At 36.9% G+C, this 15,060-nt stretch overlaps 2 protein-coding genes across 3 annotated transcripts in view; one reads left to right on the forward strand and one right to left on the reverse strand.

The window, feature by feature from the left end:
* Nucleotides 1–2,288: 2,288 nt before the first annotated feature.
* Nucleotides 2,289–7,935, reverse strand: LOC126175385 (UDP-galactose translocator). The gene has a single exon (XM_049922160.1). The coding sequence runs from the start codon at nt 7,617–7,619 to the stop codon at nt 6,588–6,590; it is 1,032 nt and encodes a 343-aa protein (XP_049778117.1). The 5' UTR covers nt 7,620–7,935; the 3' UTR covers nt 2,289–6,587.
* A 95-nt stretch (nt 7,936–8,030) lies between these two features.
* The window catches only part of LOC126175386 (exosome complex component CSL4), a 79,812-nt gene continuing 72,782 nt past the window's right edge, over nt 8,031–15,060 (forward strand). For both annotated transcript variants that reach the window (XM_049922161.1, XM_049922162.1), the window contains exon 1: nt 8,031–8,198. In XM_049922161.1, the coding sequence (XP_049778118.1) occupies nt 8,162–8,198 (37 nt within the window). In that variant the 5' untranslated portion in view covers nt 8,031–8,161. The remainder of the gene's footprint in view (nt 8,199–15,060) is intronic.

A 15,060-nucleotide genomic window follows, 5' to 3' on the forward strand; every position in this document is an offset into this window, starting at 1 on the left:
CAGTCATTGGCTGACGTATGATAGGATCCATACAATAACCATGATCAGTGGACCACTATTCATCAGGAGCGCATATTCCAGAAGTGTTGTCACTACGCCTGTGTCAAGCTTCTTGAAGAAAGTAATCTGTTATTCTTCCACGGTGATTTAGGGATACCACACTAAACTCCCAGACATGACGCATGTGAGCTACTTATATCATGTTCCAAGAAAGATTTAAGAGGATTGCCACTGCACATCCAATGTTCTCTTGAGATTAGATCTTAAGATATTTCTCAAGATACATTAGTTTTGTTATTGATGAATACTATACCAACCCAGAAAGTTTGGCATTTGCAGTTCTGTCAGTTCATGCTCGAGAGATTTAATTCTTGGAAAGCAAAATCAATATTTAACTGTGTAAATAATAACAAATGTGACTATTTGAGAGACAATGGAATACAGACAAACCAATGGCATGCATTTTCTTTGTTGCAAACTAACACAATGCCACAACAATAAATTAGAAACTTAAGAAAGTCATCCAAGTAAGCAGGCTGCAGGGCACATTCCAAATTTTGGAGACTAATCCAAAGTGGCCAGAAGCAAATATAGGAGGATCTTGTGCAGCAAAGACAATGCATCCACCACTGAAGAATTTCTTGAGGAGATCCAAACCCAATACTTTTGCACTGTCCTTACAGAAACTTGTGGTACAATGTGATCTGTCTTTCAAAAGAGGCAGGTAAGTCATCACTAAAAACATATTCATTTTCCAGAATTGATTGCCTGACTTCTCAAAAAGAAATATTGTAGAAGATTACCTGAATAGTTAGAGAAGATACCTCGGGGTATACACCTTAAAGGAGATTACTTTGAGGAGATATTCAGGCGAGTTTCTGAAAAATCAGTAATTTACAGTCCTCTTTTGAAACTTTCTGAGTAACCCTAGTACTGTTAATCATAATCTGTTATTTACATTTCCTAATTTCTGTGTGAGAGTACACGATAAACCATACAACAAGAAACAAATTATGTCATCAGTACTTCATACACTCATTGCTCAAACCATGCTTTTCAGTGAATAAAAACAAAATCATATCTTTGTATGTTGAACACAATGACCTCTTGAAGGTCAACCAGCACGGATTTTGAAAACATCAATCATGTGAAACCCAACTCGCACTTTTCTCACATGATACACTGAAAGCTTTGGATCACAGCAACCAGGTAGATGCAGTGTTTCTCGATTCCCAAAAAGCAGTTGACTCAGTACAGCATCTACACTTAGTGTCAAAAGTATGATTGTATGGGGTATCAAGTAAATTTGTGACTGGATTGAGGAATTTTCGATAGGGAGAACACAGCATGTTTCTTTGGACGCAGATTCATTGTCTGATGTAGAGGTAACTTTGGGTGTTCCCCAGGCGAGTGTTCATGTTGTATATTAATGAACTTGCAGACAATATTAATAGTAAAATTGGGCTTTTTGCGGATGATGCAGTTATCTATAATGAAGCACTATCTGAATCAGTCAGATCTTGATAAGATTTCAATGTGATGCAGAGATTGGCAACTTGCTCTAAATGTTCAGAAATGTAAAACTCTGCACTTCACAAAACGAAAAAACACAGTATCCTCTGACAACAATATCAATGAGTCACTGTTGGAAGTGGCCAACTCATACAAACACCTGGGTGTAACACTTTGTAGGGATATGAAATGGATTGATCACATAGCTTCAATCGTGTGAAGCAGGTGGTAGACTGATTTATTGGTAGAATACTGGGAAGTGCAATCAGTCTACAAAAGAGATTGCTTACAAATCACTCATGTGACCCATGCTAGAATATTGCTTAAGTGTGTGGGACCTATACCAGATAGGACTAACAGGAGATACTGAACGAATACAGAGAAGGGCAGCATGAATGGACACAGGTTTCTTTAATCTGTGGGAGAGGGTCACAGAGATAGTGAAGGAACTGCACTGAAAGGCTTGAAGATAGACAAACTGTCTGAAAGTTTAAAGTTTTAAGAACCAGCTTTAAATGGTTACTCTACGGATATACTGCAACCCCCAACATATTGCTCACATAGGGATCATGAGGATAAGATTAGAAGAATTACTGCAAACACAGGGGCATTCAATCAATCATTTTTCCCATGCTCCATACATGAATGGAACAGGAACAAACCTTAAAGAACTGGTACAGTGTAACGTACTCTCTGCCATGCACCTCATAGTGGTTGGCAGAGTACAGATATATATATATATATGTGTGTAAAAATATCAAATTAATTTCAATATATGTTTGGAAAAAATAAGTTCAGTTTATTATTTACCAGTCACATTTCCATAAAAAAATCTTTAATACATCTCTCTCCACAACATGCTGGCATCAGTTACTTGATTCAGTAAATGTTGGTTATCTTTAGTTTACAGGCAGTATTAAGTTTAGGCTACCAGAAAATATGCACACTGCTTTAATTGGACAATTGCTTGATAGCAATTTTCCCTCTAGAATAAGAGTAAATTAATACACAAAAAATAATATAATCCACTAAAGTAACTTGTTTGCAGAGAATGAGACAGCATAAACAGATACACCACATAATTTTTTTGAGAAACTGTGGAGAGAGAGAGAGAGAGAGAGAGAGAGAGAGAGAGAGAGAGAGAATTCTGTGCCACAAAGAGCTAATTAAACAAATAAATAAATAAGCAACATCCATTGATGTCAGCCAAATAGCACCAATTACATGAATTAGTACTCAGATAAAGAGCAACTATGTCAAACCATTTTACACAGTACAAATCAAAGCTTTAAAGGCTATTACAAAATGTGATATTTTGATTTAAACTAAGTACAAAGAGCCACAGAAAACACCACAGGAAACAGAACACACCATAAAAAAGGTTGTAATTTCAAACAACCTTTGTCCAAGACTACAGTAATTAGACTATTGTTAGATGTACCTAATCGGTATGAGAAAGTCTGCCTTGTTAAATACTAACAGTTATTACAATTTCAGTAAACATTCATGAAATCTTGAATGCTTGACATGAACAAAATTTAAAATAAGATCTACTACATAGTAGTTACCATATGGTGACAAATGATGCACAGTCTCCATTCATGTCAAATACACAAATATTATTTTTCATGTCATGAAAACACTCTGATGTTTCTGAACAGTGGAAGGGAGACACTAGCAGTTTATAATATATGCGAAATCACACACTGATTCCAAAGCATGGGAGACTACAACAAAATAGGAAATGGAAGGCAGAAAAGAATCTAAACAGAATAGCAGACAATGCAATAGTGTATTGTGACAGTTTTATAAGAGTTAGCAAACTATCTGCTAATTATGTCAAAGAAAAAAAATACCTTTTAGCATTCTAGTCAGTCAACATCTCTCTCTTTTTTTTTGCAGCTGTTGATAAGTGCTCCTTCCCCCATTTAATGTTAATAAAATATTTGCAAATGGGAATTTTCTTGTTTTGCACTTAGGTGTACGCAAATTTACAATTTTATGTAGGGCCTATGTTTTTTTTTGAGGCAGTTGTGAAGACTGTTGTCCCTATTAATTACTGACCTTCCGAGTGCAAATAAGTCCATTTCCCTTACATATGTTGCCTGGTTTCTTTGTAACATTAAAAAAAAGGTAGTATATACTTAAATGAAAAGATGTCCATTTTTTAATTCCACTTTTTCTTTTTATTGCTCTCCCCATCTTCCTTTTCCTCTAATTTTTTCCCTTATTTGTTATTTTCTTAATAAAAACTCCAAATTGTAAATGAACAGTTTACTCAAATTTCACATAACGGTGCTTATACACTCCACAATCCCACATTAACACAAAATGAATTACACATCCTGGTAGTGATGTGCATTGGCAAGAAGGGTTCTTTACGAAGTGTTTCAGTACACTCATTTTCATGACAATGCTTGGGTGTCTCCATCAAGTTCAACACTGTCCTCCAAGAATTCTAGTTAATACATCTTTGTTTAAGACATCCATATATCTTGGCGTAGTACAGTTCTCCCATGTGTTTGCAATTAACAGCTCTATAATGTTTCTTACTGATTTTCAGTTTTCATTATAAAAGGGACCAATGAAAACAAAAGCCAAAACAACAATGGCTACACATAACGTGAAGTCCTCTATACCAGACTGTAGCTGTTTAGCCCAAAAATAGTGATTAGGCAATGATGCTTAAGTGTTCCACTGAAAAGCCATGATGACTATACAATGGATTAAGACCCACTTCAACAAACAAGCCTTCACGAAATGCTACAAACTTCAGTTTTGTTTCAGGAATGTAGTCTCTTGGGTTTTAAATCAGCATATTTAAGTATCATTTATCATGCTCGTGACACTGAACTCTGGTGCTGTACAGCCAGAGTGTACGCCTACAATATAAAACACTCTTCAATAAAGGCAGAGGGTGATGTAATGCAATATGCAGTTTTATACTGTGACTAACTCCAATTCTCCACATATTTTCTACTCTTAACTGTAAGCTAGCCTTTGAAGCCTCACTTAACATACTTGCTGTAACAAGCTGATACATCTTCTGCGAATGATCTTGGTAGTCTCTGTACCAAGTGACAGATTATTTGCACATAAACAATTTCTTTCTGAAACATATCCTTTTAACTCCCCATTTCTGCTTAAGCATAACATCTTTAGATCACAGTGTACAAAATCGGCAAGGTGGGAGACTATATGCATTATCCTGCATAATGCCTACACAGGTTCCAGAGAAGAAAATGGAATTTAAAGACTGATTAACTATCTGTAACAATTGTACCTGTTGCTTTGAATGGAATGTTAGATGATCAAAGACTCAAAGTTAGAGATGATCACAAAGTGACCCATCATTGAACCTGATTACTCCAGTAGCCGATGACTGTGAGAAAAGTAATAACACATCCTACAAATGTAAGACCATTAGCAAATTTGGCTGCAGTAAACACAAAATCTTTGTGCACTACTCCAGCAGTGTACCTGTGTTACGAAGAATAATTTCCAATGTCTATCAGCTCTTAAATACATTTGTACAATGCCAGAATTATAAGCAAACTAAATCTTATGTAGTTAACCACGCAACAAGGTAGAGGCTTAAAATGCTCCTGTCAAACAGACATTCTCTGTATGTTAGAGAAGTGCTATTGAGCAACAGAATTTCTGTGGTTCACTGCCAATGATAAAACTATATAACAACTGATTCCAGGAAACACCACCATAAGTTTCTGACTACAGTCAGTGGAACTGATTCTTAACACTTTCTGCATCTTAACCCAATTTACACCATTCCAATGATGATATCTGTGCAGCACTTCATGTTTCAAAGTAACACCACTCAGCACTGTACCACATTATAGGATCATGAATGTTTCTACAGAGTTCTCCAACATTTATTTTTTACTGTACTACCTAATGTACTAAACTATCTGAAAAACATTGTTGCATGTTTTATCAATCCAAAAAATAATGTGTGTGCATGTAATTATAGAATTTTATCAGACGAATGAGCAATACTGGCAATTTGTACAAAATCTTTCAGTCAGTAATAGAAACATCTCTGGATGAAAATAGTCTATGATATTTACATGTAAATACAATCTCTTTCAGTCAAATGAAAATATTATGGAAGAAACAACTTGAGCATGATGCTGACAGCACATACCTCTCTAGGCATAAAAATAATCTCATGTATCACACTTCTGATACTGACATTTCAAGTCTCCAAAAATCTTAGTTATTAAATATGTTTCCATTTAAAATATCGCGTCACAAATGATAATCCCCTAAGCAATTTAGTTAATTTGGAATATTTTTTAAGCAACAACCATAAACACAACATGTGCCTACAGTCACTGACAATGATCTCTTAACATTAAGTTATACTTTTAACTATTTGGAATAAGATATACATGTCATCAGACTTATGCCACATTAAAAAAAGTATATCTGAGACAACCTCAAAGAATCTAACATCTTACATGGATTTCAGTTTTGTGAAATAATCATAATACAACATATAATGATAATATTGCATATTCAGTAGTAAACAGGCAATAAAAGTAGAAAATAGTGAATAAAAGATCTGGACAAACCAGTAATACTGCTAAAAATCTTAATTTAGTTTTGTGCCAAATAGGATACACAGTTAGGAATAAATTCAAAGGCTAATTAACATGAGCAGTTTTAATTATGGGATTGCCCTCTTAAACAAAAGTTTTCATGAAACAGTTTAATTTGAGGGAATGATACATCAATCATTCAAGAAGTGAAATAGCAGTTACCTAGACTGATTCATTCTGAGTGGCAACTGTGCTTCTGGCTTCAGTTACTAGTTCTTTCCTTGTCTACCTCTGTCTGCAAATCCATATTTGCATGTGTATTATGTATGTTATTCTCTCAGAATAGCATGCTTTTGATTTATCATTTTGCTTGTTAAGCAAATGATTTCCCTTTCTCTAGTCTTCCATAGCATGAAACTACTTTTTCTTCAAAGGTATAGCAAAACTGAAACATACATTATCTAAGACATTGGCATAAAAAACACCACTAAAATACACATCGATTTGCAGTGTCTTTTATACCTTTATAGTAATGCCACTCTGTGGTTGGGGAGCTTTAGGCTGATAACTGTACATAAATATTGAACACATAACAAGTAGTGCCCCTACTACAAACTGAAGCTCAAGTTGGAAATTGAAGAGATAAATGGATGCGATACATGATATAACAATGGCCAATGATGTAGCAAAACCCTTAAGAATGTTGTCAGCATATTTAACCACCATTGCAACCAAGAGACCACCCCCAGCCTGGAGAACAACTAAGTACCAAACAAAGAAATCATACCCAAAAAAGAAACCAACATGTTTGATTTTCGTCCAGTCATTAAAGAGGCATGTTAAGAGACCAAATGGCAGAGACAAAAAACTAAGCTGCACATTACGCATCCATACAGAAATGTCTGATCCCTTGAGAATTTTTTCAAAATATATTCCTGCAAAGCCAGAAAGAACACATGCAAACAAAGCGGCAGAAAAACCAATAAAACGATTCTGTTTTGGAGCACCTGCAGGTGGAGGAGTTGGAGGATCAGTGTGTGCTAATTGCACCAAAACCACTCCTATCAACAACACTACAAGAGCCACCCACTGTAAAGGTCGGAGGCTTCTTCGTAAAATCAAAACAGTGAACATGGCAGTTGTGAGAATCTTCAACTGATATGTTACTTGATAAGTTGCTGCATCGAGATGAGACGCAGATACATAAAGCATATTGTTCTGAATGATGTATACCAATGACGGTACACATACTTTCAAAGTGTCCATGGGCTGCTTGATAATAGTGTTGTGTAAAGCTGTTACACATCTCTGCAAAGAACCTTCTTCTTGCCATACCAACAAAATACATGTAAATAGCTTCACAACTTCAGACATAAATACTGCAGTTGACGAAAAAAACATGTCACCCACTCTAGTTCTCGCATACCGCATACTGAGACCGAGAATTGCATTCTGCAATGTGAGCGTAATAAGACTTAAATGTTTCAATATCAACACTCGTCTCTGCTGAATATTGGATGCGACTTTGAGATTCGACACACTCGACATCTTGAACGGGAACTGCGTTTAGAAATTATAATATAATTTCAAGTAGTACATGTCCACACCCCACACAAGTTACAAGCCACGTCCAAGTATGTCCGGCACTGGACAGAAAGAGTAATGTTGCCACATCAACAATCTATTCGCTCTTTTCAAACGCATTAACGCCATTTCCTCCAATCAGACTTTCCCCTACACACGTTAAACTAGTGATTACGATCATGTTTTCAATCCGTTTTGATTTATGTCCTACACACGTTGCACTTGTAGCACACCGCCGCACTTCCAAAATCCGACTACGCTTTGACACGCGGTTGACACACAAACACATTGCTCCAAAGAGTTGGCTGTAGAGTTATTCCTTCGCTTGTCCAGCCAAAGTAAGTGCTGTCGCTAGTCACTACGTAACATCCTTGGTTAGTCGTGACTTCTGTATTCTGTTGTTGGTGAACTGATGCTCGTGGTAATGGAAACGGCTTGGTAGAAGAACAACAACATTAGAGGAAGTACAGGATTTCGACATTTGTGCAGTGAAATTATGTGAAGTAATGGATACGCGTGAGAGTGATCTGATATGTGTGCCAGGTAAGCTCATCGGCATTGATAACAGAATGGAAAATATACGTCACATGAATGTGAAACAATTGTGTACCATTATTGATATTACATTTTTGTCACCACGCGTGGAAATGGTTTGAATTAATTACAATGTTGTGTTACTGATGCAGGGTCCCACGCCAGTCTACCCACTGTAAGTCTCATCTCTGGGTAACTACTGCATCCTTCATCCATTTGAACATGATTATTGTAATCTAGCTTTTGTCTCTCTCCAAAAATGTTACAACCACTCCCCCCCCCCCCTCACCCTCCGTTACTAAACCAGATATTCCTTGATGCTTCAGGATGTATCCTATCAGTGAGCCCCTTCTCTAGACAAATTCCGCCACAAAGAACTTTCCCCGACTCAATTCAGCAACTCGTCATTAGCCATGAGATCTACCCATGTTGCCTTCAACAAAGACATATTCATTCAGCCATTATACGACAGCTGTATCTGTTGATAAAAACCTTTCTGTAGCCAAGATCGTAAATGTGGGTCAACAGAAGCGTCCGATCTTACCCGTCGGCTTTGACCCGTGACGTAAGCGTGTTGTGGTGTGTGACGTCATTACGGCGCGGAGTTTGATTTGCGATTGTGGCGTGTTTGTAGATGTCTTGTTTTTGTTTGTCGTGCTCTCTGGTGGTGTGTTCATGGTTTTCGTTTGTTTCGTGTGGTGGGGTCAGTTTTCTGTTGCTCAGGTGTTGGATTTGAAGCGGAATTTCTATTAGTGAGTTTTTTTTTTTTTTGTTATTTATGTATGTTTTGTGTATTGGGTATAGGTTGGAAACATCCGATCTCACGCGTCGGCTTTGACCCGCGACGTAAGGGACCTACACATTGATCTGTAGCGTAGCCCTGAATACGAGGTTAGGTTGGGAGTTTTTTTTGGAATGCGGCCGCGGCAGCGGCCGCCTATGATTCGAAAATATTGATTTGACACTAATGAACATGTATACGTAATATGAAGCAATTTGATGAACATATTGATCTGTAGCGTAGCCCACTTGAGGTTAGGTTGGGAGTTTTTTTTTGGAATGCGGCCGCGGCAGCGGCCGCCTATGATTCGAAAATATTGATTTGACACTAATGAAGCCTGTGGGGGGATGGGGGGGCACTGCAGACTCCCCCCCCCCCCCCCGCATAACGACACATGATGATCAAATTTTGAAAAAAAATGAAAAATTTTTTCCGTACCTGCTAAACTGCATAAGTGCCGATGTATGTAGGTGTAAGGGAAGCTTTCGTTTCTTAGTTTTCTATTGGGGGATGTGATCGGTAGGTTCTGTTGAGCTATATAGGTTAAGGGAAGTGTCCGATTATGGATAGGAATGTGTTTTTTGGTATTTGGTCAGTTTTGTGATGTTGATTTATTTCGTTGTTTTGCGTGGTTTTGAATGGCGGTCGGTGGCTACATTTCTGTATATTTAGTTTCTCCGCACCCAAAAACCCCTAATTTCCCACGCTTGTCCTGTTACAGTCATTAGGCTTTTTGTGAAACTTGTGTATTTCAGTGTTTACAATACGTATGCGATGTTTTTATATCCGCCATATTGGAATTGTTTATAGTCGTTTCCGCGGTATTTGTGACGTCATGGGTCAAAGCCGACGGGTAAGATCGGACGCTTCTGTATTTCCGTAAATGTTATTCTTTATTTTTGGCAGTTTGTGGTTTCGACAGATGCCCCACTGTCATCTGCTGGTCTTCAATAATTTTTGTAACAGAACATGTTCATTCTGAGTAAGAATTTCATGCCATGTTGTCATTATTGGTTGATAGAATGTATCATATTATATAAAGATTTTTCAGAAATAAAAAACTTACAATTAAAAACCACCATATGCATCTGGCAGTGTAGCACCGACAGATGATAGACATAAAACTTACCGGATGTGCACAATTCTAACTGTTGAATTAGCTTGCCAAGTTTTGCAGCTTTACTGTAATTACCACAGAATTACATCACTTCAAATATGGCTAAAATTTTTGAAATGTTGCAGTGACACTTGTGCGTTCTTCACTAAAGAGGCTCCTACTCACAAGTTTTGAGAACTAGAGATTTATAAATCTTCCTTTGTTCCTTTAGTAAACCTGCACGCCAAATTTGAACGAAATTGGAGATGGTGGGGTGAGAACCACAAGACCACTTGTCACAAAATCACTGCAATTTGATGTGGGTTCTCCGTATAGGTTACTTGAGCAACATTCTAAGATTGGACACACCACTCATTTGCAAGCAGTTTCCTTTGTAATCTGACTGCCTTTCCCCAGTATCCTGCTTCTGAGCTGAAGTCTGCCACCTGCCTTACCGACATCTGGGCCTCTGTTTTATCCATTTACTATACCTACAAAATTCTTAACCCAGTTATTTGTATGAGTTGAGTCATTCCAATTGTGACTCTTTGATATTGCAGTCATAAGATGATATGATTTTTTATTTTTTGAGGCACATAATTTTACATTTCTGTACAATTGCTCCAATAATAGTACTTTCATATTGTATTCAACTAAGAATCTTTATTTGAACCATTATCATTTATGTAAAGCAAGTTTCCAGTCTTTGCTCCACTTTACAATCTTGCCCCAGAGCTGACTGAATATTTTTGCAGCTTTTCCCAGATAGTTCTTCATCATAGATAAATGCACCATATGCAAAAAGTCTGAGGCTGCTACTAATATTATCTGCAGATTATTAATATACAGTATGAACAACGAAGGTTCCACATATTTCCCTGGGGTACTTCTGAAGGTACCCCAGCTTCTGTTGTGATGGCTTTCAATCCAAGATAAGAGGCTCTGTCCTTCCTAACAAGAAATCCTCAATCCCATCACAAATTTTGATTAGTACCATATATAATCGTACTGTTAGTAAGAGCATAGTACTGAGTCAGGTGCTTTTTGGAAGTTGAGAAATATTGTATCGACCTGATTCCTTTGATAATGGGTTTCAGAATGTCATATGAAAAAAGCACAAGGTGTGTTTCGAAATCTGTACTGGTTGGCAAGTAGGAGATCATTCTATTCTATTAAAACTCAGAGTATATTCTAGGATTCTACAAAAGATGATTGTTAGTGAGAGAGGACAGTAATTTGTGCCTCACACCTAACCTTCTCGTAGAAGGGTGTGGCCTCTACTTAAATTGTCCAATCACTGCTTTATGGGTAAAATGGGGGCTAAGTCAATTGCAAGTTAAATAGAGAACGTGACAAGAATCCACTGTTTCTCAGCCTCACTGACACTAATATCGAAATAACTTACATTGCAGTGGTGAGAGGGGTATTTATGTATTCATCCTTGGATCATTCAGCACGACGACATTGGATGTGCCACATACAATACAGAAATAATGAAGACATACATAAAACAACCAAATAGGAAAGGATTAAGCAAGGATGGAGCAGGAAGGTGGCAATGGTCTAATCAATGGAACATTCTCAGCATTACCCTTAGTAACTTGGGAGAAACTGTGGAAAACCCAAGTCATGATGCCTGGACAGGTCTCAAACCCCTCTCCTCCCAAATGCAAGCTCAGAGCGTTGACTGGCTTAGCCAGCTCATTTGGTACACAAAGTGGAAGGAGAACTACTTAACCTGGTCTAGGCCTACAAGTAGATTACACGAACACCTGCCGACAGTACATCTGTCACAACTACTCTTGCACCAGATCCCTCCTCTAAGGAGTTGTATTACACTTCATGCGGAAAAGAGAAAACAGAAAACCAATGGTAGAAACATTCATTTGCAAAGACAGACAGCTTAGGTTGTACAACAAACACAGGTTACAAAGTACTCAACAATAAGTGGAGATCTAGTATTTCTGCAAGCTAACACATTGTAGAAACACTTCTCAACAAGAAATGATTTTTAACTTAGCTCTAAAGCCTATTTCCTTTTCCAACATCTTTATCTATGTTGGCAGTGAATTATAAAGAATGACACCAAAGTGGCTCACTTGTATTTGAGTACAAGTTGTTCTTACTTGTTTTACGTAGAGGGACCCATAATTGTGTGTTACAACTGTGATAATAGCTGTTGGTTTGCCAGTGACCAAGCTCTTGTCATCAACAAATATTTGTGTGTGTTATGTGTGTGTGTGGGAGAGTTTACAGAAAGTGCACACAACTTTTTAAGTTAGGGCTTGCAGTGAAGTATAGCAGAGTCATGTAACAAGATTTGAATAACCCTCTTCTGTAATGTAAAATTTTCTTTTGATCGACTGGTGATTTTACCACAAAACACTATTCTATAAGCTATAAGGGGCTAGAAGTAACCAAAAGAAACTATTCTAGCACCTTCTGAGTAACAAACTGGAAAAATGATTCTCAGATCAAGACATGCAAAAGGGCTATTCCATGCCAAGTTGTCTAATTTTGGAAAAAGTTTCCACATGGTCATCACAGATTTTGCTGGAATTTCGTATGAATATGTGCATATTTTCCCAACAACCATTAGTAAAATATCACGATCAGTTCAATACTTCCAGAGATATAATCATTTGTTTGACCTCATAGTGCAGCTATCAACACTGCACCCTTCAGTTTTCAGCAACTTTAAGACTTGATATCTCAGGCAATATTTTCTTTAAATAAATAAAACTTGAATATCTTTACAACTTTTTGCTCTATCTTAAGTGATATAATTAAAAGATTTCCTGAGAAATTTTTGTATGGATAATGTGAAGCAAAGTCAACTGAAAAAACTCACACTGAGGGGGGAAAAAAAAGTTTATCTGTTTATATTTCTGGCAATACTGATAAACCTGAAACTATGCATGTAATAACTTACCAATACAAGGTCATAGAATATAAAATTTCATTCTTGTCCTACCTTCCGATAGCTTACAGATTGAGGGCAGAGATGATGATTTTTCTAAAAACACCAAAAATAGTACTTTCACAAAAAGAATGTTCTGCAAACTCTCTTAAACCATTTCCATTAGAAAGATCATGTTCCAAACTACTTAAAAAAACTAAATTTGGTTTAGCAGTGCAAGCATATATCATCCTAAAAAATGACGAGGTGAGGCAAAATTGGCTGAAAAAATAGACACTTGAAAGAATGTTTAAGTTTAGCTTTGTATATCTCTGAAAGTAACTGTGAGATAAACCTGAAACTTTACATGTATGTACTAAGCAACACAATGTCTTAAATGTAAAATTCCATTCACAATTTTGCAAAAAAAGAAAGAAAAACCCTTCTGGAAATCCTTTAAAACACTTTTCATTAAAAAGACGGTGTTCTAAACCACCTAAAAAACTAGATGTGGTTTTGCAAGGCGAGCATATAAAGCCCTGAAAAACAATGACAAGCTGGAGCTGCATTGAAAATAGTTCCATATTCCACTGATACTCAAATCTGACATCATTTATTAAGTTTTACAATTGGGTTAGTTCTCTCTGTGGAAGGTATCAAAAGTCCTGATGACTAGGAAATGAGCTTGAGTCAGAAAAAACTGCAAATAAGCAGTCCTTTTTGTTTTTTATGCATCTCTGCAGTGTTCAACTGTACAAAATTCATTTTTTAAAAATGAAATCGAATATGCAATCCTCCCCCCACCCCCTCACCCCACCCCGCCCGAAAAAAGGAGAGTACTTTCTTCTTCTTTTTTGTGGCTCTAATGACCTAAGGTAATCACATATGAATAGCGTCATTTTTTGAGTTGTGTCTTACCAAAATTTCTTCCTAAACAATCCCCTCAGTGAAATCATTTAGCAAGCAGAGTAGTTTTCCTCATGACACTCCACAGAAAATGAATGAAACTTGTAAAAAATTCAAATAGCTTGAAGTAAACACAGGCTTAGTATCCTAAAAGAGACTTCTAGCCTTGGCCTCTGACACTTAAGAAAAATATTATCTGGACTGGGATCCTGTGTAGAGAAACCCTTATCAGGCTTGGAACATGTGGTAAAGAAACCCACCCACGGCTACTATTGCTCAGCTATTGAGCGTGGCCCCTATGCCAATGGCAATGGTATTTTTCTTCCTGTAGAAGGAACCAGCAGTGGCTAAGCCACCACGAACCATATCAGCACATTTATTCAATTTTGCATACTAATTATCCTCTATATCATGAAATTATTAAAAAAATGTCAGGAGGGCTGGCATGAACTTCACCAAAATTTCCACAAATTATTTATTTATTAACATTACAGAGTCGTCCACCACCATGGTAATTATAGTGAGTTGTTTGCTACCACAAACTAGACAATTTTCAGACTTTTAATACATTCCTTGTTTTTATATCATTAAAGAAGAAAAATGAAAGAAAAAAACTACAAGATATGAAAAGTACAATTGTGAAAAAATTACTATATTCTTAAGAAGAAAATAATACACGAAAGGAAAGATTTAGGTATCAAGAGAGGTCCATTTACCTAGCTATTTCAAATGGGGAGGGGGTGGGGTTCAGTAAACAATTTGAGCCTGTCTCATGTGGATTAGCATATTCTGTTCTACCATAGCAACTACTCTATGTATTTATGTTGTGATATTAACTCTCAAGGTATGGCAGTACTATCTGTCACTGCAATTCCTTCCGCCACTTAACCATGCCGTAAGTGGGAGAGGAGCCTCAGGAGGTGACCTTGAGCCTCGTCTCCCTGAAGGGCACTTTTTATCGATGCTGTGCACCTGTTTTTGTGTATTTGTGTCTTATTATACTGCATTTGTAAGTTTATGTACAATTTTTTATGTTTTACAGTTTGCATTTTATACATTTCATAAGTTACGCATTTACATGTTTGAGAGTAATGATCTAAAGAACTAAATTTGTTTTACTTGTACAGACAGGAAAATTTGATGTTTTATATCTACTGCTAACTTATTTCTAAATTCCATTTTTGTATTA

This window comes from Schistocerca cancellata, chromosome 3, assembly GCF_023864275.1.
Source record: "Schistocerca cancellata isolate TAMUIC-IGC-003103 chromosome 3, iqSchCanc2.1, whole genome shotgun sequence".
In the NCBI taxonomy this organism is placed as follows: Eukaryota; Metazoa; Arthropoda; class Insecta; order Orthoptera; family Acrididae; genus Schistocerca; species Schistocerca cancellata.